This window comes from Blennius ocellaris (genome assembly GCF_963422515.1).
Source record: "Blennius ocellaris genome assembly, chromosome: 1".
NCBI classification, from domain to species: domain Eukaryota; kingdom Metazoa; phylum Chordata; class Actinopteri; order Blenniiformes; family Blenniidae; genus Blennius; species Blennius ocellaris.
In genome coordinates, this window is record NC_137650.1 from 22315833 (window position 1) to 22343572 (window position 27740).

The 27740-nt window shown below is 43.1% G+C and overlaps 1 protein-coding gene across 1 annotated transcript; it reads right to left on the bottom strand.

Moving 5' to 3' along the window:
* Nucleotides 1-3129: 3129 nt before the first annotated feature.
* prtga (protogenin homolog a (Gallus gallus)) lies at nucleotides 3130-27740 on the bottom strand (the record flags this gene model as incomplete). The annotated part of the gene is made up of 19 exons (XM_080497725.1): nucleotides 3130-3528; nucleotides 3657-3770; nucleotides 3990-4131; nucleotides 4222-4345; nucleotides 4474-4650; nucleotides 5544-5714; nucleotides 5832-5959; nucleotides 6415-6601; nucleotides 6684-6779; nucleotides 12614-12802; nucleotides 13669-13974; nucleotides 14392-14556; nucleotides 15888-16135; nucleotides 16628-16787; nucleotides 16884-17180; nucleotides 17430-17563; nucleotides 17725-17869; nucleotides 26140-26442; nucleotides 27674-27740. The coding sequence occupies 19 exons, from the start codon at nucleotides 27738-27740 to the stop codon at nucleotides 3130-3132; spliced, it is 3552 nt and encodes a 1183-aa protein (XP_080353851.1).

Genomic DNA, 27740 nt, shown 5'->3' on the forward strand with positions numbered 1-27740 from the left:
CATTTCACACAAATATAGGATGCTTTTTAAATTGATCTCTTGCCAATATGCAACGGCGACCTTAAAAAAAAAAAAAAAATCTTTGGTTCACGTTGTTTGCTTTTTTTTTTTTTTAAAGAAAGTTAAATTGATTGTGTCACTTTTCATCCCAAAGCATTCCCTTGATTGAATCCTCTGCATTATCCTCTGATTAAAAACACAGACCCGTATGCACCGCTGATAGTTCTGGGACCTCTCTCATGCTATAAAATAATTCACAATTTCCATTTATGACAACCTAAAATTAAGCATCATCAAAATATAGCGGAATAATATGCTTAAAACTCTCTCTTATTTAGAAAAATTGTTTGTTTATAATTATGAAATCTCTCAAATACATGTCAAACATTTCCCTTTAAATGATTTTTCCCCCCTCATTCATACAAAGAAAAATCAGCGGATGCATATCAACACGACTGTGCTGTCACCACACAGACCACTAAACAATATAATATACTGTAATTATCTCTCATAATACTCTCCTACAATGTACAGATGTCTGTGCGTGACGGTTTTGGATGAGGTCTGCATCAGGATTATTTGGTTCGTGTGCATAAACATTGATTATTAATTGTCACTCCATCGCCGTACAGCGCCCGTGAATCTTGTTGGCGCCTGGTCAGAGTTTGAACCCGCAACTCTCTGCAATTCTTTTTTTTTTTTTATGCGTCACGGGACAAGGCCACTATTGTGCAAGGCTTTGTTTTGAGGGCCTCAACTAATCTCTTGAGGGCAGTGTTTCATCTTTGGTCTCATGCGTGTCGATTATTTTCACACTCGTCCGTGAGGAGATTAGTTGGGAGGCTAAAATTAAACTCACTTCGCAAACAACTCTTTGGGTAATAAGTGTCACCGTCACCGCTGCACATTGGCCTATCATACAAAACTACCTGGCAGACAAGTGCTAATCTTCATCTACACTACGGTGAAGAAAGGAAAAGACTTGAAAGAGGAGTGACTACAAAGTGTACTCAGAAGTACATCATCATCTAACAAAAATATAGATTTGAACAGCTGGTGTAAAAGTTGATTCTTCACTTCAATCTCTGATTAAACACTCTCATTGCTTTGACGACAACCATTCTTCACGTGTTGCTTCCTCGCGCGGAGCTTCTCCCTCAGAGAGATTCATTAGGCTTTGGTTTGAGTGTCTGAGGGACGGTTTCCACGTTAAGGCCAATTTTAAAGCTTTTCTACGACCGACATGCCATTGCAAGCACTTCTGGTGTGAATCCTTACGCTAATAAGAATAAGTAGGGGGAACAAACACGGCGACTTGTGGGAAAGACAAGTTGCAAGGAAAAAACAAAAAAAGAACAGACATAACAGGAGTTGAAACACAGAGGATTAATCCATCTGTTGGGGTTGGGGGGGGGGGGGGGGGGGGGAGCAGCACCGACTTCTGAGCTACTGGCACACAATGTCAGATACATTCATAGCATTTTCTATTAGGTAATTACACACTACAGCAGTTTAGTACTGAGAAGATACCCTGTCAGTTCACCATGTAACGCTACATGACTTTTCAAATGTACTAAACCTTGTTCCCTGAGTTTAGGAAAACAATAGGACAATAAAATTAATTCTTAAATGAGGTAGTATAAAACAGGAATAGCAAGGGCAGCTGCTCACTGGAAGAAAGTAAATCGGACATTCACAGTTCCTTTTAAACCATTACTCAATAATGGATTAAATGAACAAATAATATTATTAATACTGGCTCGGATCCTCAGCATCATCTGAGGATATATAAATAACAAACTGCATGCGTGTTTTGTAGATCCTTCAGTCCACGCAACAGGTGGAGTGGGAGGAAAAAAGCAGTGGTACCCTTACCATCCAGGTCAAATCAGAAAAAAAGTAAGCACAAAAAAAACAATAAAAAAAAAACGAAACAGGACGACAATTAGAAAAAAAAAAGTCATCAGGAAGTATAAAACGCAATACGACTGAAGCAGCCCATCGCGTAACATAAGTAAAAGTAGTTCTTAAATACACAGTGGAAAGTTTACCCATGAGGCAAACTGAGGTAGATAATCAGCGAAGAGGACTCACACTTCCCTTTCGCTCCAGTGATAAACTCTGTTAAATAAGGTCAGAAATGTCACTTTGACGATCTCTTTTAAACATTCATGGTGGGTGAGATTTTCTTACACACACACACACGCACGCACACGCACACACACACACACACACACACACACACACACACACACACACACACACACACACACACACACACACACACACACACACACACACACACACACACACACACTGAAACAAAGAGGGAGAAGGAAATGAAATGAGGTGACCCTCCTGGTCGTTGTTTTGTGTTGTAAAAGGCCTTTGTTGGCTTTGTGTTCTTTACGTGTTGGGGAACAAAAAAAGAGAGAAATTGAAAAAAAAAAAAAGTCTCACAAACAGTACAGTCACACCAACATTCACACCTGTAGTACACTTACGAAAAAAAAAAAAAAAACATTTGTGGGATTTAATGGAAAAAATCACACCTGTCCTGATTCCTGGGTGAGTGACCACGTTAAAGTTTTGATGCTTATTGTGACGACATTTGCGCGTAAATAAAAGAAAGGGGCAAGTTGAATGTTTTGCACATGAGAACACATGTGATCACCGTCCCCTTTGTAGGTTTTAATACAAAGCAAGAGACCGCTTGTTTACTTTAGGAAACAATTACGACCAAATCCACCTCGCAGACAATTTAGAGCACGTTGTGTGTTTTTTGGGGGTTTTTTTTAATGTGAAAATAAAAATATACGCTTAAAGCTGTTGTGCCTGAGATATTGTCTCGCCTACGACACCATACAAACGGACTACTGGGTGTTTGTACAGATAAAGCAAGTGAGATCTGGACGTGTATGAGCTCTCCGATGGGTTTTCCCACTGTTTCCAGTGTTTGTCTGGAATGAATTAGTTTAATTCCGTAACGTCATAAAGGAATTGGCTTCTTATCTCTTAACTCTTTGAGTATTGCTGTTGATCTTATAAGTGGATTTTTGTAATGAATTTTTTTCAACAAGTGTACTGCTTCCTTCAAACAGGCACTCACTCGCTCACTCAAAATGACAGCTATGCCGACATGACAGAAAGTGCAGCGTGAGAGCTGCTCTGGTCTCCGTGACGACGGCAGTCTGCGTCTGCGACTGACCCCGTCGTCTTCACACCGGTCTGACTCGTCTCCTCCACGGAGACGCAGCCCTCCGAGTCGCCGCTGTCCTCGCCTGTCAGCGATGATGGGCGGCTGCTGTGACCCGACGACAGGTTGGTCAGCTCGGTCTCGTCGTGGGAATAGCGGCCCGAGTCGCCTGTGGCGTGGCTGCCCTCGCTGTTCGAGGATCCCTCGGTGTCGCCGGGAGGCCCGAACAGAATCTGCAGGCTGGTGGGCTGGCTGGGACTCATAGTCATCTCGTCTTCGTACGTCAACACTGTGGCGCCCGGCTGGTAGGAGACGGCGGCCAGTCTCATATTCTGTAAACGTTGAGGAAAAAAAATTGTCCTGTTAAATTGTTTTGCTTCAGAAAAAACAGAGAAAAAAATTCCTCTGCCTCTGTATCCAAATTGACAATTTTACTTCCAAGGCTCTTATGGAATCTCACCTGCGCTGTGTTACTGTCCTTCTTCCTGTCACGGTTGAAGAAACACCATTTCTTTTTCTTCTCAGTGTTGGGCTGAACAGGACCGAGAGAAGTGATAATAAGACTTGTTCCACCCTACAAGAAAAAAAACCCCCACTTCTTTAATGAAAAGGTTTTACCGTGTGAAAAAAAAAAAAACCCCAACAACAAACAAACAAAGCTTCATTACTGTGATGGCTGATGGATATTTCAGTGTGCTTTTAAAGAAATAACAACAAAAACACGTGAAAAATATTTTCCTTTCAATAATAAACTCCCATATTCCCCCCGACGTTGTATTCATGGCAAACATACCTTGGCATCGAGATAATGGCCTTGATTTATCATCGGCACGCTCACGTCGTTACTCTCTGCCTGTCTCTCGGAGCCCGGATGTCCCCCGGCTTCAGCAGACACCACAACTCTCTCTCGGTACGTTTTAGCAGCTGAAAGTTTCCTGGAGGGAAACAGTTGTGGCGTCACGCTCGTGGAAAACGTAATATTGGAGGGCAGCAAACGCTGGTGTATTCACACACATGGTCAGTACCTGTTTTTGCCTCTGCAGACAATAATGAAAGCGCAGACGATGATGCAGATGAGAGCGATGGAGACTCCCACACTGATACCCGTCATTGACTTCTGGTCCAGGTGGTAGAAACCTTCGGAAAAGGCTGTGGCAGATTGGCAAAAAAAAAAAAACACTGTCGGATTACCCCAGGAGTGTTTGATCGGGAACTCTTCGCGCTGTCACGATAAGACATTCGTTTGTTCTGTTAACGTGAACCTTCTCGTCTCTGACCTGTGGAGTGCGTGGAGCCTCGGGAGAGGCGCACATCGTCGGCGGAGAGGTCTGCGCGTACCAGCAGCTCCACCGCGTGACAGAACGGCCCGTCGCCCATGTCGTTAGACGCAGAAACTTTCACGAGGTAAATCTGTCCCGGCTTCAGGTTTTCCAGCAGTGTCATGGTGACGCTCCCTGTTGAGACGGGATACTCTTTTTGTGACTAAAGCAGTTTCACGGACGGTTGGCGGTACAAATGAAGTTTTTGTATAATGAGCAAATTGATATCCGATGATCACAAATCGGGAGCTTTAACTGTCCTTAGACTGATGATGAACATGACACCTTACTTGAATATCAATGTGTCGTTTGGGTCAGAGATTAAATAAACACCTTATGTGGATAAACATTTACAACAAAACATCATCACCTGTCTATGTAAAAGGATGTAAACATGTGGAAAAATCCAACTGTCGGTCTAAGCATCACTGATGATAACATTCCTTTCTAGTATAATCATACTTTCAAAAACTAAAATAGCAACATGATACTGAAAGCAAATAACATAAACAACCACGCATTTTCCAAAACACTTGTGAGAATTTCCTCATGCTGCAGTTGACCTGTGAATACTCTGTGATGTAGGGAGAGACAAATAATCCCCATGTGAGGTGCCAGTGAGGACTGAAAGAGAGGTGAGCGCTAAGTTTGAAGGAACAGCTTCACTTTTGAGCCGTTTGCCAAAAGTGAAGCTGTTGTGTCTCTTTCATATGCTCTGAAATAAAAAAAAAAGACTTTATGCTGTATCACAAACCAGACACAGCAAATTTATAGCCACTGAATCTGACCGCTAATCTGTGATTCCAACATTGTGGTAATACAGTGAAATGATTTGTGCATTTTCCCCGACCTGTTCTGGATAATTCTCTAATCACAGACACATGGACTTAAGTATGAACTGAGTTACTGATTCCCAATCGACAGTTTGACTGTGGCCTGATGATAGCTTTGTTGTTTGCGCGTTTCAATGTTCTGCATGTCCGAAAAGGCTTTTCATCTAATTCACATTATTTCTCTCTGCTCCTCACCTTCTCTCTGCATCACTTGCCATTCGCCGGCTATCCAAGCCTTTCTTGAGGCGTACAGGATGGTGTAGTGCGTCACAGCGACATTGGGTTCGTCTGGGAGTTTCCATGAAACAAGCGCCGTGTCCTCTTCAATCAAGGTCACTTTGACGTTGGAAGGTGGTTGAGTGGGAGCTGGGAAGAGGCCGATGGGGAAAAAAACAAAGTGAGGAAACAGATAGAATTCAACATATATGTTAAAAAAAAACAGAAGACATACTATGGAGGATGCCTAAATCTTTTCCTACTCACGTTCAGGGAAAGTGCTCTGATAGACCACGGGGCTCCATGGGCTGGACAGCTGGTCAAAATGAAGCCGGATGGCAAACTCATATTTGGTATTAGGCTCCAGATCTCGCACGAGCAGGTTCTGCTCATTTCTAAGGAGAAGAAAAAAAAAACCATGACAGACAACAGTCATGTGTGTACATTTAGCCAAGATTGACTGATGGTGCAGGTCAAAAGAGCCATAACTTCATCACACATGCATTTTGATGTGGCCACTCACATTGACTCAGTTCAAATAAGGTGAACTGGCCCCTTTAAAAATTTTAAAAAAAAAAGACCAGTAGATGGCGATGTGGAGCTTAGCTGACAGTTGAGTGGAGTGAAACTACATAGTACCAGGGAGCTGCAAACTCCCTGCAAAAGTGTGAAGAAGACGTCGAAAGGGAAGAGTTGACAAAAGAACCAGTTCGGGAGACGTGATTCACTGGAGGCGATGATCTTGTTGTGGACATTAACGTGTTTGTCACGGAACACTTGTGTCCAGTCTTGCACCATGTGCAGTTGATCAGTCTTGTGTGAAATGTGTAGTTCCACTATTACTACTTACGTCTGTAGGTAGAGCACCAGAGAGGCGTTCTGGAGGCCCACTGGGTTGCAGCGGACAGTGTAGTTGATGGCGTGGCTGGAGGTGAAGGCCGGTCGGCCCCAGTGCAAAAACACCGTGGTCGAACTGTTGGTCTTCGCGTGCACGTTGTGCGGAGGAGGTGGCGGCGGCACCAAGCGGTCTCGAACGGCTGGAATGAACGATGAATGAATTAGCTTACAGGAAGTGCAATGTTTTTGTTGTTGTTGTTTTTCCAACACTGTGGGACTTACAGACACATCCTGGCGTGCTGATAGTCTGGTCTGCCTGGTACCCGTCTCCAACACTGTTATAGGGCAGGAGCTTCACGTGGTACTTCTTCCTTGGATCTTCAGGAAAAGACAAATAGAAAAAAGTGAATTAACTCCTACTGAGGCCGATGTTTACGAACACTCAGCTTTCAAAAGCAATTTGGGGGGCATTAGCACTGTGTCACATCACACTGCCTTCCCCGGAGTCGTTGGGGAGCGGAGGTGCGATCTGAAAGGAAGCTGGACTGTGTGGATGTGGGGGTCAGTGAGGTTTTTTTTGGACTGATGGTGTGGTGGGAACGCCGCGACAGATGCGTGTTGGTGCGAGTCCTTTGGTCAGTTTCCACCGTACAGGGGGCAGCAGGACAGATCCATCACCCTTGTCACCCCGATTCTTTTGATGCAAATGAGGAAACCCATTTTGCCCCGCCCCCGGTCAGGCCTGCTGGTCAGTGATCAGTGGCCTCTTCAACTCAGGACCCGAATCTAAGGGTGACCTCCCCTGGGAAAGCCGACGCTGATGGTCAACAGAAGTTGCAGGGATCAGTGACCCTAAAGAGCCTCTGCAAAACAATAGCCATCTGACCAAAATGTCCCTTTTAAGAACAATAATCAAATCTCAATTTAAATGTTGCATTTATTATAGATATTTGTGTTTTATATTCAACTTTTACAGAGCCAGTGACAGATGTTATGGGACCCGCAAACTTTTCAACTTGTGTTTCTTTCTAACAGCTTGATAAAGTTTGGTGAGAAACTAATAATTTTTTTTTTGTTGACAACATGTAATAAATGTAATTCGTCCCATAAATGACTTGAAGGTCTGTTTTATTATTGAGCTATAGGTATTTGTATAGACTATAAAATATTAAATACATCATCTTCCTGTACAACAGCTACATTTATGTCAATCCTCTGAGTCCGACACCAGCCCTTTTCTTTGGTGTTTTCAGGCTGTCAGTAGCTTGAGAGCACAAGGAGACCACAAGAGGTGGATTTGTGTTGATAGAGTTTAGCAGAGTTTAGGCAAAGGTGGAGCTTTTTGCACCCCCCCCCCCCCCCCCCCCCCCCCCCCCATGCAGCCCTCAGGAGTTCCACTGGAGCCACATCAGGGCCAGCAGGTCAGGCTGAGATAAAACTTTGAAAAGAATCTAAGGTCACGGGTGTGGAATACGAGATGAGCTTTTTTTGTTTTTTTTCTTCCACTCAGTGGTCCGACATCTAAAAAGTTCTTAGCTGAGGCATTTTGGGGGAGAAAAAAAAAAAAAAGGATGACCTAGCTATGGGCACAATGATGTATTATGAGTTGCTAGACTTTGTATGCAAGAGATAAATGTTTACGATGTCAACACAGAGCGGGAGGATCGTTTGAATGGAAAGCAGCTCAGTCGGTCTCTCTGGTACGATGAGAAGAAACTTTGACGCACAATATCCACCTTGTTCTCCTGAGTTTTTGTGCAGTTTGTTAAGCCCCAGTGTCCACCTCTAAAGAGGAGCGGGCATGTAGTATGTACCTCTACCCTGCTCCTTATACAATGGGCCTGCCGTAATTACGTGAGAGAGGAGCCCTGAGAGGGGGTGGGCTAGGGGGGGGGCTGTGACATCTGGGCCACGACCTTTGACATGGAATCTGGGCAAGCTAAATCCTGCAAAAGGAGGGGAGGGGGAGGGTTGAAGCAGAGGAAGTGAGTGGAGAAACAGGGAAACACCACCAAGTCAAAATGAAACGGCTCTTAATGAGGGGGTGTCACGGTGTCCCGATAGGAGGAAACTCAGCAAACGGGTTTGTTCCTCGGTCCCGGTGCAGCGCAATCATCATCTGACACGCTCGGCAACAGCAGGATGACATTTCGACAAAGAGCAACAAAGTCAGATACAACCAGGGTGTTACATAACAATCCCCCCCCAAAAAAATCTCCACACTATTACAACGTGAAAAGTCCCTGACACAAATTGGTCAACACTACGCAGTGACTCACGAGGCCTTCAAATTTGGATTTCTATGGCTGCAGCTAAACCTTTTTTTTGGTTTTTGGTTTTTGGTTTTAGTTTCTGGTTTATTAATATTTAGGTATTCCACTTACTTGTCTCATAAGGTACAAGGCAAAGACCAAGCCTTCCATCCTCTTAGTCCTAACTATATATACATATATATACACACACACACACACACACACACACACACACACACACACACACACACACACACACACACACACACACACACACACACACACACACACACACACACACACACACACACACACAAATGGCTGCAATACAACTTGCTGTGACTTCATTTGTGTTTTGAAACTCATTCTCGTGAAGCCTTTTCTTTGCCCCAACCACTGGGATGGCCTCGCGGTCATAAATTATTCTGTCTGTATTAAAGGGCATTTTTGAGCCATTTGTGGTCACCTTATTTTCTCCCTCCCTTTTTTTTTTTTCCCTTAAAGCTAAAAAAGCATTTCCATTGGCTCCTGAAGTTTTGTTCTTTTGTGAAAGGCCCCCCAGGCCGTGGCGAGCCTGGCCCGAACAAGGGCTGTAAATGTCAACCCCTGCATGAAGCCTCACACCAGCATCTATCATCCCTCCAGCCACCCCTCTACCTTTAGACCCTCCTACCACAAATCAACACATGGACACAAACTGACACACGAGCAGATTCAACACAAAATACCCTGTTAAGGCGACGGCTGTGAAGAGATTTAGTCCCAGAAGTGGACGAACAGCAACACAGCCCACGACTGCAAGATAAAGTCGAAAGTTTTCACAGATAAATCTGCAGCGCTGCCTGGTGCCAACAGGTATGAGAGGTATTTGAGCTTCGGCTACGACTACATGTTGTTTTCATGGGCAGAGGAACGAATACACACACGAGGAAAGGTCACATCACTGTGCCATTTATACCCAACGAGAGCCCCACACATTCCTGTCTCTCATGGTGGGCCTTCAATCATGTGGATCGTTATAAGTGATAATTTAACAACAGACTGTTCAGAGCGTGTTGTCCTACGGCTCGGCTCAGGGAGCTGAATCAGCAGGATCCAGCTTTGGCCCGAGCTGATAGTTCAGAAATCTATGTTATTGACAAAAAAGGGGACGGCTGTGGTGTACGACATCAAGTGGATTATAGGAAATGCCATTTACAGTACAAGGAGATTTAATCCGTAGTGATCGAAGTTCGAGAAAAATCAACGTTCAGGTTTTCACAGCCCGTGGCCTGGAAGCTACTTATAACAGTGAATGAATGATAGCAATAATACATTTTAAGAAAGGTAAATGTGATTATTAGTGCAGTCAATAATATGGTGCGATGCATAAATGCAGCATGTGGAGTTATTTCAAATTGACTGTTCATTGGTTCTGTCATCATGGCCTTTCTGCCTGTCAGTATGACGAAAACAATTTCAGTAAATAAAAAGGCCTGGTCCGCACAGCCCATCAGCATGTTCGTTCCTGGTGAAAAACGTATATAGATATGTAGAATTCCTATGTTCTGCAAATCTTCATCCGCATCACAAATTACAAATGAGTCACAACCCGAAGTGTGATTATGTTTCCAGTAAAGAACTATCTGCTTTCAAATAGAAGAAACAACATAATGCCGTCTTGAAATAAAATCAAAATTGATAGGGAAAACCTCACCCAACATAGTCTATCACGTTCAGGCTTGGTTTCTTTGGCATTACTTGGTTTAGTGTGACCAATAGTTTATGGTGGCTAATGTGAGGATATAATGCAAATTGATTTATAACTCATGTTACAGTGTGAGCATGCTGAGTTTACGACGCTTACAATCGGCATTTGCAAGAGCAGGTTTCTTCATCAAGCAGATTTACATGTAGAAAATATCCCTCTAAATTCATACACACGTTCTTTGCAGAAGTAAAGTTAACACATTAATTAATTGATAGCGTGCATTCATGTTTTACTCTCGAACAGTCATAATTGCGCATCAAGCATTTTCTCTTCAGGATGTGTCTGAATATACAAGGAGTTCAAAAACTCCCTTTTATACCTTTTACTTCGCGCTACAGGTAATTTGTGAGAAATAAATCGCAGAACTATGAGATTGCAATGCCACAAGATGTGTGCATTGTTTGGCCTGCAGCTCAGTTGGTTGGAGAATGCCTTTCCTTGAAGTCTTGGCTAATAAACTATCTTTGTGGCTCTCCAGCCCAAACACAATGAGCGTCTTTGATGTCAATGCTCCTCCAGCAACAGTGCTCAGAGCAGTCATAAAACACATGATAAATCAGGCTCCACAAAACAGCTTTCCTCTCTTTAAAACCAGCCCTGCAAACACCCCCCATCAACAAAGCGGAACAAAAAGATAATCCTTTTTGGTTCTTATTGACCGCTATCTTTTATCTGATTCATATCTTTTATTCAGAAAGAAAAATAAGTCTAGAAACTTTAACCATGATTACAATGGCAATACAAGAAAAAAATAAATTAAAAAAAAGACCCAATGGAATAAAACTCAAGATAAATCACACAAAAAAGTTTTTTTTTTTTTTTTTAAACATCTCCTTGGCCAACATTATACCAAGCACAACCGTTTAATTAAATATATGACTTCACAGGTTTGTGCTTTAATCGGTATTGACATTCATCCCGATGGATAAGAAAAGGATGAGTAACAGCAGGACGAGCCGACTTCACTGCAGCTACAGTGCAGCATTAACAGTTGCCGCAGTGTTCGCTGAAGTAAATAACTAACTAAATGCCTGCAGCACTTCTTAACACCTACAGTAATTTATAGTGCCTCCTCATCTTTCTTTCTTTCCTCTTCATCTCATTCAAGCACGGCTTCCTGATTTACAAGTCAGCTGCTGACCACCTGGTTGACCCCCACTGGCCACAGATGGTCAGTTGTCCACTGCACTGGCTGAAGCCACCCCCCCCTTCACCATCTCACAAAGGAAAAAAAAGGCCAAAATGAATCTGACCTAAAGGCCAGAAAGGCAGTGATATCGCTCAAAAGCCACCCGACAGTCCCAGAAAAGTCACACAGAAGTCTTGCCCAGAGGTTGTGAGAGGTCATCATGATGTGGCGCTGCTCTGTTTCACGCCTATTGGGTTTCTGCTTGACACATGACAATTATTCACTCATAAGCTGTAAACAGATGTTAATATTTAACCAAGTCCTTCCTCCACAAACTCCTTCATTTTTAGGCACTGCGGGTGTCGATGACTTGAATGAACGTGACTTGACAAATACTTGAAAGTGTCTTTTAGTCATTTGTTGGGAATATGTAGAGCTCAAATCTTCATGTGTGGTCGTATCTCTGTTGTCTTCTTATCGTTTAACAAGACACGAATACTGAAGCTGCTTAGTCCTAATTATGAAAAGTATCAATCCAAGCAAACTCGCTGTCCTCGAACGTCACAAATCTGATTTAGAATAAAATAATCTTTGTGTCAGTGTGTTATTCTTCACATGAGTAAATCATAAAAACTGGGCGTCTATAACAAAGGACATTTTCATGATGGTGAAACTTACAAACAAGTTGAAAATACAAGAATCCATCTTTACTAGAAATAAGGGCAAATGGCTCATTTATGTGGAACAAACAGTCAGAAAAAAAAGAGACTTGACTGCTACTTAAAATTATAAGAGGGCTTAACGTCCCCACATTCCTCAAAGTTGTTGAGTGAATGTTTTTTTTTTACATACAACACATACATATTCCAAGATATCAATGAAAAAAAAAAGGGAACTTGAGTAAAGCTATGAAGAACGAGTGGCTCAAAGCTCAAGACGGTTGTTAAAATGAGTTTGATCTTAGTATTGCCCATTTGTGCTTCTGAATTTCTCAAAATCTTGACTCAGCAGCGTGAACATAAAACCTTCATTATGTCACTGTGGTTTTTGCGCCACGGGGGTGTCCACAGACAAAACTCACCGAGTCCTCCGATGGTGTGAGCATTATCAGTGGCACGCAGCTGCAGCGGGGTGCTCTCAGCCTGGCTCTCCTCGTGGTAGAAGAGTCTGAAGCCTTGCACGCCGGCTGAATTTTTCGGTGCCAACATCCAGCGCACTGAAATAGTGGTGCAGTTTAAAGGCTCCAAGTACAGTTCAGGGGCCAGAGGTACTGCAGAGAAAATCAGAATTAAAAAAAAAAAATTTTTTGTTTATTTTTATTACAAAACCGTTTGCAATCACAATGAAACCAACACAGGCTTTTGAGATTTAAATAAAAATAAATGATGCTGCCATTTTCTTAATAGTCAACGTTTGTAAATATCAACTTAAACAAGACCTAAATGTTAGTCGCCATGTACAACTTGCCAATCAAGTTTTTCAGAAAATGGTGACTTGTTCTTAGAGAACTGAAAGCTATCCACTCTCTCGTTTCCAGTGTTTACATGAGAGACACGGGAGCTTCCTGAGCCGGTTTTCTTTGAAAAGTGAAACTGTCTCACCAGCTGTTTCACACTCGGCACAGATCAGAGAAAAAAAACAAGCCAATAGTCCAGGGAGCCTTGTCACACATTTTCATTTTAGGCATGAGGGGAGTGAAGTTTGTCGATTAAAGCAATGAGGGCAACAGAGATGGTCAGGGGGGGGGGGGGGGGGGGGGGGGAGGCCTCCCCTCCTCCATCCTGAAAGCTTCAGATGTAGCTCTAAACAGCCATATACTCTTTCCCACCCGGAGGCCTGAGTCGCTCCCTTTATGACCCATGACTGAAGCCCTTCCAATGTTACTGACAGTGCAGGGCAAAGGTCACAGAGAAACAAACGCAAATGCCTTAACAAGATTATTTGAGCAAGCTCTTCTCTGTGGCGTCCTCTGTCACACGGTGTCAACTGAACCCAAGAGGGCAGTCATATTTCATCTTTCTGGGTCAAACCTCCAAAGTGCCGGCACGCTTGAAACTCGGAACTTTGCGCTTGTGTCGTGCTATTATCGTCATATTATTTATCTTATCATGGGCACCGTCGCTCAAAATGCTTCACCTCGTGCACTGGATGCCTTTGGCGTGCGGTGAGACGTCCAGGCGGACTGCTCCCCCCACCCGACGGCGGTGGCAGCGGCAATACGCAAAAGATAGATGGTGTCGGGCTGCAGGCTTTCCAGGAGATGCTGGGTCTTCTCTCCGGGCAGCTCCATTTGTGAGACGGCGCTGTCGGAAGTGGTGCGGTGGGACAAGCGGTAGCCGGAGATTTGGCCGCGGCTCAGCTTATCGGGAAGCGGCTGCCAGGACACCTGGATGTCGGTGGGGCTGCGGCTGGTGAGGCTGAGCTCCGGGGCACGGAGCGGAACTGTGGGCCCAAAACAAGCGAGGAGCATTAAGTGGGATCTAAGTACCTCAGCATGCACTAATCTCTAATGATTAACTTAGACAGATTTACAAACTAAAAACCCCCGTACAACTTAAAGCGGTTGGACTGAATGTTTGTCCACATCGGACTGGAAAACGTGGCGTTCAATAAGCCAGTAATCTTGGCCTTTGCCAAAAATATGCGCGTTTAAGGTTTATGGGGTTTATGTTTGATCATTTTGGGCAACGTTGCACATCAAACTGTGAAACTGTGACACGGAATCAAAGTCAATTTAATGACAAAAGTCTAATGTAACTTCACCATACAATATTTGATCTGTTTCTTGTGATGTATTCATTTGGAACATGTTTTAGAATTTCTTTGACAAATGCGATGTTTCCAGGGTGTGGGCCTCACCGTCCTCGAGCGTGTGCTGGAACACGTTGTCGGACATGCGACTAGCTCCCATGGGCATGTAGGCCACGACGTAGAAGGTGTAGTTGTGAGCTGGCTCCAGATCATCAATAATATAGCGAGTTGTATCGTTTCCAATAACGACTTGATATTCCTCATTGTTCAATCCTGGGGGGGAAATGAAAACAAGAATGATGGAGACAGATTTCTGACATTTTCTTAAAAAGAACAAGATCTCCTTTGGTTTAGGTTTCATGTTTTCATGTTAAATATTATTTTAAACTCAGGAAAGTTGAGAGCAGGTTATAAACAACCATTCCATTTTCTGGTCCACAAAAATATATCAAAAAAAAAAAAAAAGGGTCATGATTTTGTCATTTAAAATAGTTTTGACACACATGTATTAACAGTACATCATTCTAAAGTGTATAGCCTCGTTATTATGTAAAGCTGAATAGCTAGTTGCCACAGCTTTTTTTTGCCTGCGCCCCTTTAATTTGAGTTTAGTGAAGCTTTCCACCAGATACATGTGAGGGCAGGGGGGAATTAATTATCAAGCCTGATTTCTGACCTTGTAAACAAGGTACTTCAGGGTAAACAAAAAGAGCTTTCTCCATTCTCTGAATGCCACAGTCAGCCTCTGTGAAACGCTTAACAAAGCTTGTCTTCTTGTCTAATTCACACCCTCTTTTTTGCCTCACAGAATGCACACTTTTGGACACTCCATCACGCCAGCTAATTAGTTCCTCCTTTCAGTGGAGCCTCAATTTAGTGCCAAGCCACCCTGTCAGCAACCTCAGGTGCAAGAGAGTACTGTCTTGTACTTTGTCAATGTCAATGAGCGACTGTTCTGTCCGACTCGGAGATTGTGTCACAAAGTCTATATCAAGTGCAGAAAATCCCTGACACACACAAGTTACTCAAGAACAAAACGGAGAGTTTCTTGAGACTGTGCCTTTACTTTTTTTTGTTGACCTCCTTAGGCCCGTTGAAGGCCAGCAGGTGTTTCCCCCTTTTTTGCTTGTTGAATTTTGGAATTTTAACCTCTCTCAATGGAAGTCAGCGCCATTATAATTAAGTGCAGTGCTTGAATGTGGAGGCTGCACATTTTCCTGAAATGATGAATTGCTTGAATGTGACTCTTCTAGTCAACAGCGAGAGTTCCCAGGGGAAACTGAAAGGCATTGAGGCTTTTCTACCGCAACACTACAACTTTTGTGCTTTTTATTACCTTCCTCCTGCATTTCATCCAATAATGGAGAGGAATGTACCTATGAAACTCCCACTTAGTTATATAAAAAAAAATCTAATTCTTTTTGATGGGTTCCTACCTCTGACCTCTATAACTGATAGTTTATGGAAAAGAAAAGTGGAAAGTTTTGCCTCCTGCTAAGCTATTCTTGCTCCACCCTGCTCACATGGGGCAAAAAAAATAATCTAAACACCTTTCTTTATTTGGCAGACTTTTACAGACTTTTTTTTGTTTGCACATCACTCACCCTCAGCCTTCATGTAGTGCACAGAGTAAGCGATGACTTTATCTGAGTTGTAGAGAGGCCTCTCCCAGGCCAGAAGGATGGCAGAACTGGACACGGTGTCAGCCCGGATGTTCCTGGGCGCGCTGGGTCGGTCCTCGGACATGACCACAATCAGCCTGGCCACGGAGAGCACGGACCCCTGCTCATTCTCGGCCTGGCACTGATAGATGGCATCGTCTTCAGGGATGATCTGGTTGATAACCAGTTTGCTAGAAAACACACACACACACACACACACACACACACACACACACACACACACACACACACACACACACACACACACACACACACACACACACACACACACACACACACACACACACACACACACACACACATATATATTATGGACCCAGACAGCTTCTTCCTGAAGCTCGTTTTCCAAATCTTCACCCCTTCTATAATTACCTTAACAAGCACTGACAGTTGAATAAGGAGCAGGGTCAAATTATAGGTAAAACAACTAAAATCCCATTTACAGAGCTGTAAATTATTCAGTTACCCTTCTACTGTAGGATGAGTATTGATTTATTTATTCAGATAGTTTTAAATTGACCGACAAACAAACGTCAAGCGAGCATCTCATGGTTAAAGGATGTGGGTTTACTGTGTCCGTGAATACCAACGCATTAACGTGTAATGAAGGTCCCATTAAGACATTTATGGGATCACAAGCATTTATCTGGAAGAAAAGGTACCTGCTGTACATCTTGATGCGACCGTTGGAGTGGACTTTCTCTCCATTCTTGAGCCAAGTAACGTGAGGTGTTGGAAAGCCTTCAGCATGGCACACAAAGCGGGCGGTGCCGGCGCGTGGACGGGTCAGGCTCTCCGGCCACTCCACCAAGGAGGGAGGCGCTTCGAGAGGAATGAAAGTAACACTTGAATAATTGAAAAAAATAAAAAATAAAATCTCATACATACGCAGCCGAACTAGTGTCCGGATACCCTTACCGAGCACGGTGACATTGGCTGAAGTGACGGTGTAGTTTCGCGTTCCAGGAGTCGTGGCTCTGCACATGTACACTCCTCCATGTTGAGGCTTGATGTCCGTGATGAGGAGGTTGCCATTTCCCAACACTTTGGTGTTGTAAACATCAATGGACTTGCTGTCTGCTCGACTCCAGGAGATGATGGGTCGAGGATTGCCCGTGGCCATGCACTCCAAGATGGCGGTCTGGTGCAGCGGCACGGAGACGTTCTGCGGCCCGACGATGATGCGAGGTCTCTGGGGAAGTCGGGGGCTTGGAGCTACAGAGACGCAGGAAAAACAGCTTCAGTGAGCATAATGAGATGTGATCTGCAATCATGTAAAAACACAATTCTTCTGCTCGCTCTGTAAGTTATAAGGGAGCCCAGTGTGCTGCTTTAAAAACACACTAACAATCAAATCATTCCATGTGGGTTTTATTTACTACTACATTGTGAAAATTGCACAAAAATTACTACTACAGTATCAATGCATACACAACTTATCTATAAGGTAGATTTTTGACATACCTGCAGTAACAGTGAGGGTGGCTTCTGTGCTTCGGCGTCGACTGGCAATGTTGGTTGCAATGCAGCGGTAATTTCCAGCATCTGATCGCTGCACGCCGTAAATTTGAAGAACACCACTGGGCAGGACTGTGATTCTGAAAGTCCAAAGCACACGCCAGTGTGACACAGCGGGTATCATTTCTAACACATTGCACTCACGTGACAAAAAACGTTAAAGATTTGATGATAATCGAGAGGTATACTTTGTAAACAATATGCAAATGATAGCATTTAGTGGAAATAGCAGAGGGCGTACCTTTCAGTCGTGAGGGGTAATGTTAACCGATTGAACTCCCAAGTGATGATGGGAGTGGGATGCGCACTGATTCTACATGAAAATCTGGCAACTGAGCCTTCAGTTGCCACTATGGACATCGGCTGGAGTGCAAAAGAGGAGATGCCTGCAACACAAACAGGGTGAGGTGTGAATATAAGAGACATAATGTAAGATTTCACACTTTTCACAGTGTTTTAGCAGTATAAATACAAAGAAGAAAGTACGATGGTATTGTGCGAGCAATAAGGGGTTTGTTTCTAAAATCATATTCAGCCTCATATGAGCGATCTTCAACACCGGTTCATCCAACCTAGTGTTTTAGGGCGCTGGAGTCAAACCCACTTGATTATGGGAAAAGGCGCTGTCGAGCCAGGACAGGCTGCCACTCCATCACAGAGAGAAGAGAGGCCATCACACATACATAAGCTTTTGTATATTTGTAGTATTGCAAAATGTGTGTACCTTAAGAAAACATTAAGGGGGCCTTAATGCCACACATTAAGGCCCCAGCCTGAATTCGAAGTAGGGATATGGTAAGGCAATGGCTTAAATCACTGTATCACTGTGCAGGCCGAGCCTCATATTAACATTGTATTTTTGGAAAAAGGCCAAAAGAAGAGAAGTTTCCCATTTGTGTAGTTTCTAGAGCAGCATTCTTCTGTACAACTGAACCACTCTTCCTGTTTTTATCTCTTGCATGCAGCCCTTTTCAAATGAATTAACAGGAAACTCCTCTCAGGTGGCTCTTTGTTGTAAAAGACAGTATTCAATTTCACTCCATCTCTGGTCCTAAACCTTGCTTTGACACAAAACTTGTAGCACACCCCGGGTCCAAACAAATTACATAAAGTTTGCACGACTGACCACAACGTTAGCATTAAGAATGAACTCTCAAATGGCAAAAGAATCCAATGATCAAGTACTATTATCTGCAACCAGTGTAACAAACAAGCGATAGATTTCTTACCAACATTTGGTTCTGAATTCAAGCTTTGCAATGTGTTTCAGACATCCATTCATCTCAGTCAAAGCCAGTGGATGTCAGAAAACAAAGATGCCTATTACCTAAAGCCAGAGACATGCTGAGTGCTGCAGGAAGGTGATGACTGGAGTGGAACAGCGACATCCGGGGTGGATAGAGTTTCCCTGAACCTGAGCTGTTGTCAGCCACCAGCTGAGCAGACAGCAAATAAGAGCCAGCACGACTGACAATGGGCCTTTTATACAGCACCAGGAGTGCAAGCATTTTGTAATGATTTCAGTTGTACAAACCTTTTTTTTTTATTATTATTATCAATAAGTGTCCTCTTTGACAGTAGTTCCTTTTGAGCCATAGAATGAAAGGCATTAAGGTCAACCAGTGTGGTACCATCCCCCCTCAACTCTAAAAGCCAAACACGCCCGAGGTCAGTCATTTGTTAAGAGAAATCAATTGCAGCGCTGTTCATGATAGAAAAACAGTCAGACTCACAGCACGATAACTTTTAACTATGGTAAAGACATGAAATCATCGGCGACAGGCCAACAGCAGAGGTGGTCGAGTCAATTCAGTGTGAAATGATTTCAGAACCAAGTAAAAGGATGACATTATCTGTACTGACCTAAAACTCGAAAAGTCAGTAGGTTTATTCCGACGACGTAATAGTCGGTCTGCTATAAAGAATAAGTGAGGGACAAGCAAACACATTGTGAGTGCTCTTTAACCTGAGTGCACGCGCCACGAAGCGGTTTCTGTTGCAGTGAAACGTCCAAGAAGCACAACAGAGCAGGAAACGGGGACTCAAGCTGAAGCCACCTCTGTCAAAAGTGGTTAAACGTATAGAAATACTCAAAATATGAATGATCTGCCACAGTTTAGGTATGCTGTATGTAATCCACACCAGCAGCAAATAGACGAGGCAAACGATCTACTTTTATCCAATAACTCAACAGAAATACAGACCATTGTTTTACTTGCGATTAAGAGAAATAAAATTAAAGATAAAAAAAAAAAACCCAAAATACAAAACAGGACAGTAACATATACAAATTTTTTTTGGGTTTGTCCTAAATGCATCATCGTGTTGTGGTGAGCTCTGCTTTCGAGAAAAGCCTACTGGAAATCCCTGCAATAAACACACAGTGTGTATGAGAAGAATAATGCATTACTGTGTCTAAGCAGAGTTGCCAGGTGTTGTGGTGTTAAACAGCAGGAGAGCTCAGACTTTGAATTATGACTTTTAAACATCTAATAAGCAACTTGTCCGCAAATCAAGCTGACATCTGTTTGGAAAGGAGTGCCTCATTTTGACCAAGAACAGAAGAGGGATCTAATTCCAAGATACAAAATATCAGGATTCATTTGTGGTTTTGTATTAGACCCATTGTGTTGCATACTGTGTACAATTTATTCTACATGTTTTTCTTTCGGTTTCAATAAAAGTCCACGATAGGTCAAATTTGACAGAAACCTGAATTCAGAATGAATGCATGGCTTTTGTTTTCAGACAGTCCATTTATCTGATACTATTCTTGTTGGACAAGAGGCAAACTGCTGTTAAGATCAGTTCTCCTCAGCATGGACACGTTTAATCAAATTAGTCTTGAGCTGTTACTCCCTTAGCTCCTCTCGGGGTGTTTGATGTGAGGACAGAGGCAGGGAGAGGCATTCAACCCCCCCACCCCCCCCCCCCCCCCTTTCTCACACAAACACCCACCCCATCCTGCCCCGCCTGTGTGGGAAGCTCCTACAGAAATGCCATTAATGTGTTGAAGTGATATGACTGCAGGGCATAAGGGATGAGCTTCACTTTTCCTTGGCCTGCCTTTTCTTCTAAATCTCACCATGTGTTCTTGTATTGACGAACAGCGGGACGATCATTGATTACTGATAAACTACTGAGACAAGGTGGAAAATCTATAAATGCTGGGGTTTGTCCATCACTGACCGGGGGGACTTCAAGCTGAAAATAAGAGGCCAAGCTTCCTGCTTTGAGCTACGATGTTTGTCCAGGGACATCTAATGTGTGGACGAGATGATCAGAGCAACAAAACAAGTGCCTCGTGATTTACCTAATTACGTTCATCTCCCCTTCTATAAATTGTGTTTGACCAAGAAAAATGGGCAAATAAATGTTCAACTTTCACCGTGTGTAATGTGTGTCATACCTTTTACGACAGCAAAATATATCAACATGAAACCTTCAGGGTGACATTTTGGCCTCTCCTCTCTAACTCAAACACGGGGTAAATACCTCGGGCCTATTCCCCGAAAGCTTGAAGAAACAGTTCCGACCATCTGCCCTTCCCAGCCATCTCACCTCTCACCTCTCACCCCTGACCTCCACAAATCCCGGCCAGCACCCGGCTCAGCCAGAGCCCTGTGTGACCACCCCAAACCAGAGCTGCTGCCCACCGCTGTCGGACAAACAGGCCAGAAATCATTTTGATCACTTTCCAGCTGTTGGGGCTTCAACATTCTGTTTTGTAACGATGTCGTTCTCCTGTGACTTCTTACAGTTGTTCGTACCACAGCAAGATGAAAAGAAGACTGCACCCTTAGTTTTGCTGTTGGAAGACATGGGATTGCAGCATAATACATTTAAAACTACTCTTTACTCTCCATGCTGTCAATACTGTGATAAACGGAGGGAAATAAGGAAAATAAATACTATTACTAACACACACACAAGGTTTGTTAGACTGAAGAACAATGCAGGTAAAAGTGTCCAAAGAGCTTAGCATAGTTCAAAATCTAAAGTTAACACATTTGTCTTTCCTAGTTTCTTGGAACAATTCATCCTATAGTCCAACCTGGACTGGAGGAGTGAATCTATATTTGTAACACACAAGCCTGCAGCAGATGGGTCTTTCTGATGTCAGCAGCACAACAAAGGTCAGAGGACAGGTTGGGTCCAAACAAAGGTTCCCTTGCAAATGCAGGAATTAGTTCAGGCCTCTCTCCTCTGGCTGCTGTGGTCAGTTTCTCAGCGAGAGCAGGATACAGCAGATCACAAACCCGACATGTGAGCTTTAAGTGATGGGGGGGGGGTCAAATTGATCCACTGCTGCGCAATAACTAAATATTTGTAGAAACAGGTCGGCACTTTTTTGCTGAAAATGTATTATTTTCTTTTAGCCTTCCAATACGGCAATAGAATGCCTTCCGTAGTCAACAAGAAATGATTTAATTGCCATTCGGTGAGAGAGTATTCACCTCAAAGTGGTTTGAGCATTGTGAGATAACGAAAGCAGTTCCTGTTCAGTTGCTAAGTTATGTGGATGACAATGACGTTTTCTCCCCCATCGACAACCATCCCTCACCCAACCCGCCCTCCAGGGTCCAATCTTTAGGGGAGGCATTAAAATTGATCATCCTCTTCTGATCCTGCAGGCTGCATCCTGAATTGATGGCCATCAGGAGGCCCATGAAACATCGGGCCTTCACTGAATCACTTAAATGACCCCCGAAACTCTCACTCTTCTTATTTTTTAGATTCTTCTATACTGCGGTGTGCAGTATAGAAGAAAAAAACAAACAAACTTGTGTCACTATCCAATCCATCAGTAGTACTGAGAAGCAGCACTGTTTAATTGACTGGTGAATCATTTACAGGATTCAGTGACCCCCACTGAGCAATAATAAAAAGGCCTGGGAAAACAAAAAAAAACTGTTCTGTGATAAGCAATGAGAAGAATGCTAAGGCTGAATAACCCCTAAATCAATCAACTCGCTGGTTGGCAGATGTGCTGCAGCTCCACACAGGCTGCAGGACAGTCAAGTGACCAGTGGCCTGGCTAAACAAAGAGCTATTCCCATGAGCAGCGTGACCTCTTAAAGCACCGGACAGGCAGTGGGGGAGCGGAGTTAGAGCATTCATCCACTCCTCCAATCCCTTATCTCCACCGCAAAGTTTTCCAATCACTCAACAGCTCCCATCCACTCAGACAGAGGCGTCATTGTCTTCAACCTCTGTATCAGAGCAGAGGGTTTGAAAAAGTCAATCTGTAATTACCTATACTTTGTTCTTCAGAACACTATTATCATTTTTTGTTGCGAGAGAAATTTAGGATTGCGAGTCAACAAAATGTAACTGAGCACGCAGCAGAAAATCTAAGGACAGATGCCCACAGAAATATAAAAGCAGAACCACTGATGACAATTAAAAAAAAGAAGAAAAAAAAAGATACAACTGCAGGAGCTGCTGTGATTGCAAGAAAGATTTAAGTCCCATTCTAGGTAACGCTGCCTTCCATCTATTGAACAGTTTAAAGAAACCTTTGACCCCCCCAGGCCTGCTGTTCGGGGGGAACCATGGTAACCTTTCGTACCCAGCAGAGGAGAAAAACAAGATTCCAGGCTTTGAGTTGTCTCACTTAAGGGCATTTCATTCATTCACATCACTGTTCACACTCTGTAAGATTTGCTCTCGTCGTATTAGAGCTTCTAATTGTGCCAAAGCCTGTGCAAATCAGATGCATTCCTCAGCACCTTAAAATAACGCTGCGGCTCTGACCTGACTTTGGGCACACCAGTGAGGTCAAATGAACTTTGTAAATTATCTGGAGCAGCATCTTCAAAAACCCCATTAAGGCCAGTTTTGCTCTAAGCTTTAAAAACAAGCTCACTGAATAGGATCAACAAGATGACTTCAATATTTGTAAGAATTACTTTTCCTCTTACTTGAACTAAAGAATTGTACCTTAGGATGACTTATTTTGTTGGGTGGCCCCAGTTTTATATTTAAAGAAGACTTATAACACAGAGGGGCTCACTCACAATATACTAATATCTGACATCCTGACAGAAATCTTATTGTGCAGATCTGCTGGTTTCCATGAATCTCACTAACAATAAATACAATTTTGGGGGTATTTATATCTTTATAATGTTGAGTATTTCTGCAGTACCTTCTTGCCATTTCGTCACAACGGCCAATGAACCTCCATTTTCAAGATTGAAATCATAGAAATGAGATGAATTGGTTTTAGAGACTGAAATATGCAGAGGAATATTTGAGAAAAAGAGAGACACTTCTGAATTAGCACAAAAAAACCCTGCATGTAACCATGTAATGCGAGTTTATATAGTTCTCATAATACACACTCAATATCAAACACATCACATAATGTTAGATAACACTTTTGCAATAAAAAAAACCCCAACAAACAACCCACACTAAAATAGCTTGTTTCCACTATACCTACTTGACAAAATCAAGTTAAATCAGTGTCATTTCCACTCAACAGCGTAAGTAAAAAAAACATTTTGTGGCTATTTTTAGCGCTTCAGCAGTTTCAACTGCTGGTCTGGGAAGGATGAAATAGAGAATGAAACCACCACCCCTCGGATCAGAAAGGGATCCATTCAACCAGCTGAGCCACAGCTGCCCAGCTGTTGATAGAATAACTGAAGCGCTCTATTATTTGATTATTTCTTTTTACAAATAGGGATTTCAACAAAAGTCCACACCTGTAGAAACGGGCCAAAAATAGAAGATGTCACCCTCAGGTTTGTTTTTTTTGCAAAATACACCTTTTGGTCAGGTTGTATCAAAGGACAAAAGAGACCCAGGAGGCAATCTCTCTGTCAAATCACCATCAATCTAAACTCTGTTGACAAAAGTCGCGCGATGAGGTTCAGGTGTCACATTCCTTTTCATGAGGCCAAATCTCCTTCTCACCTGTATGCTTTATCACACAATGTCTAAGGTTGCCCTCTATCACCACGACATCCATCACAACAACAACTAGGAGGTCCATGACTTCAGAGGGTCACTAAGAAGAGTAGTAGGTATCTCTAGTCAGCTTGAGAAAGTAGGGAGTTAGGCTACAGAAATCTATCAGACTGGATTTACTAATACGTAGTTGAAATGTTACATATTCTCTCGGAGGCCTAAAGGTCGTGCCGGCCCTCTGCCAGCCAACATTCAACTAACTAATCTTTAACTTTTACAGTTCATGTAATTAGTCTTGCTGTGATGACCAGCTCCAGCTGTTAATGTTCCCCCGATTTCAGGGTGAACAATTGGCCCACGAAGAATCCCTATTCTTGCGTGAGCGCGGGAGGCAGTGTGCACAAAAAAACAGCCAGAAAAGCTTTTCTACTCTTTCACCAGAGTAGTGAGGCAGAAAACAATTGTGTGCAAAGCCTGCAATCCCAACTGACCTGGTGAGGCCTGCAATAAAGTTTAGGTCATTTAGACACTTAGGGCAAAGCCACAGTACTGGGAAACGGCAGTGTGTGTGTGTGTGTGTGTGTGTGTGTGTGTGTGTGTGTGTGTGTGTGTGTGTGTGTGTGTGTGTGTGTGTGTGTGTGTGTGTGTGTGTGTGTGTGTGTGTGTGTGTGTGTGTGTATGTCTCAACCCCCATTGCTACCTCTGTGCCCTTCAAATGAGCATTTCTCAGGTATGTGAAAATTTTATGAGCTTCTAGATAGACCTTCCAGCAGCTCTAAGTGCCATTTTAAAACAAACTAGTAAAGCTAACTGGCAGCTTTTATCACCTCTTAACATCAAGCTATAAAGCAGGAAAACTACTCAATCAATTAATAAAACCATAGACTGTCTTTAGGTACCACAATATATTGGCTGTATGACTAAATATTGCATCAGAATAGCTCACGGAGAATCACTCAAGATCAACAATCGAATGGAGAAACTGACGTGTCGTTGCCCTCCATGTAATGACTTTACAAGCATGATGGGAGCTGGTTTGGGGAATTTGACTTTTGACTTTTAATTATACCTATATAGAATCATTTTCATCAACTTCTCTCCTCAGAGGAAAAGCACTTCCGAGTGAAACGACTATCTTCCCCTGGATCATCCAGCTACACAAAAACAACTGTCATCTGCCTTTTTTAAAGCCAGCATGACGACTGATCGTGAGCATTTTTTGCGCAGGAAACACATGCTTCAGTTGAGATGGGCACGCATTGCTGGCAGGGTATAAATGCCATGCACACGCGACAATGGTGCCACAACAAGATGCGTGGCCTGCGGGTAGGTAGGAGGGGAGATAAGGTCCCACAAGAGTAACCCTGCACGCAGCTTCCATACCTCCCTCCCCCCCTCCTCCTTAAACTACGAGGCCAGCTCGCATGGCAGTGAGGGAGAAAGCATTCCAAAGGAACAATTCCTCAAGCGACCAGGGTGCAATAACATGAAAGCCCCAGTCGGTGAATAGGGGTCATCTGCTCTTTAGCATTGGTGAGCTGGTATCCTGGACAGCTCCTAACCCTTCAAATCTCCTGCTCCTTCATTACCACACCAATGGGTATCCCCCCCCCCTCCCCCGTCCAAGCAGCATCATGTTTTTTTGTTGTTGTTTTTTTTTTTTAACTTTGAAGACTTTGTCCTCATTCCACCAAAGCTTCCCTCATCGCACCACGAGGCAACACATCGTGATACTCACTTGCGATTGTAAGACGGGCTTTTTGGCTCAAGATTGCTCCATACTTGTTCTGAGCCAGGCACTGATAGAGCCCTTCATCTGATTTGTCTCCTCTCCTGCTCTCCACCTCCGCGATATAGAGGGAGCCGTTGGAGAGCCGGTAGACCCGCTCGCTCTCGGCAACTTTTACTTCATTCTTCAGCCATCTGACGTCGATGGGCGCCTCCCCACGTGCCTGACAGTCCAAAATAACGGCCTCTTTCCGCATGACGGTGACATCATGGGGCTCCTTGATGAAAAACAACTCACTGAAGCACAAAACACCTGTGGGTAAAGGGAGAGAAAGATCAAAACAAGAGTGAGAGAAGCACATGAGAAGTGGAGGTGGCAGACCAAAGGAGTAAGATCAGCATTTGTCAGTCAAAGAATTTGAAGCACTAATATATATAATTAAAGTCCAAAGGTTAAAACAGTTTACAATAGTTGAATACCTCTGCATGTCTTATTTGCTTTAAAGGAAGTGATAACAGTTATAGACACAGAGGATGAGCAGCCTCTGGGTGTACAGTATCATTGTCACAAGTTTCAATCTAGATACATTAAAAAAAACTTCCAATTTAAAAGTGAAACCAACAGTTCTCACATGGCAGCATCATTTCAGGTTTCTGCTCCACTCATTTTTTATAATGTTTGCAGTTTTCTCCAGTAGAATCATCTGAACGGACATCGTAGAGAACTTGTTTCCACAGTCACTGTGAATTCTGAATTTACGAGGGTACAGTCAGAAATGTTTACAACTGCCACCAGAGAGGAGTGGTATATTGTTCATGCTCACCACCTCTTTAGTGTTGATGAGGTCGCCAAATTATATATTAAATAATATTAGAAACACACCTCGGAAGTTGGACACTCGTGTCCAACAACATTAGTGATGAACCTGTATCTTAATTGAATCTATGACAGTTGCTGGTGTATGTGAATTAATGCTGTGTTGCACTGGTCACTTTAAACAGCACAGAATTACATCACAAGTGTGAATCATTTCTTCGTGACTGTGATGAATGTGTTGTCTTGTTTTGGGTCGTTAATGCTGATTTCTAATCTCAGCTCCGATCATCACTATATAATCACAGACTGACAGTAAACAAGTAATCTGTGGTACTTTCATGTTGAGATATTATCATTTTACTCTGATTTTATTCCTCATGTATCAGACAGTCTGCTATTATGTTGCTGATTATTTATGCCATCAAGCGCCAAGACCACATTACATGAAAACACACGCAGAAAAAATGTTTATTCGGCATATTTGGTCAATGTAAACATCTTTCACCTTTAGATGTTTACGTTGATTGCTGGTGTTTGTATTGTTAAATCCTTCAGAAATAACAGATAAACTGTGACGGGTGGGTTTACAGTGTTTTGTTTTGTTTTATTTTAAAGTGAAACCCGTTTAACAATACATGCAGTTAAAAGTCCTCAGACCTGCAGCTCACGCGTGCAAAAACAAAAAAACAAAACAAAACAAAACAAAACAAAACAAAACGACTCTTACCTGAGATTGGAAGCAAAACGGCACAAACCAGCAGACGCTGATATAATTTCCTTTTGGCAGGCTCCAT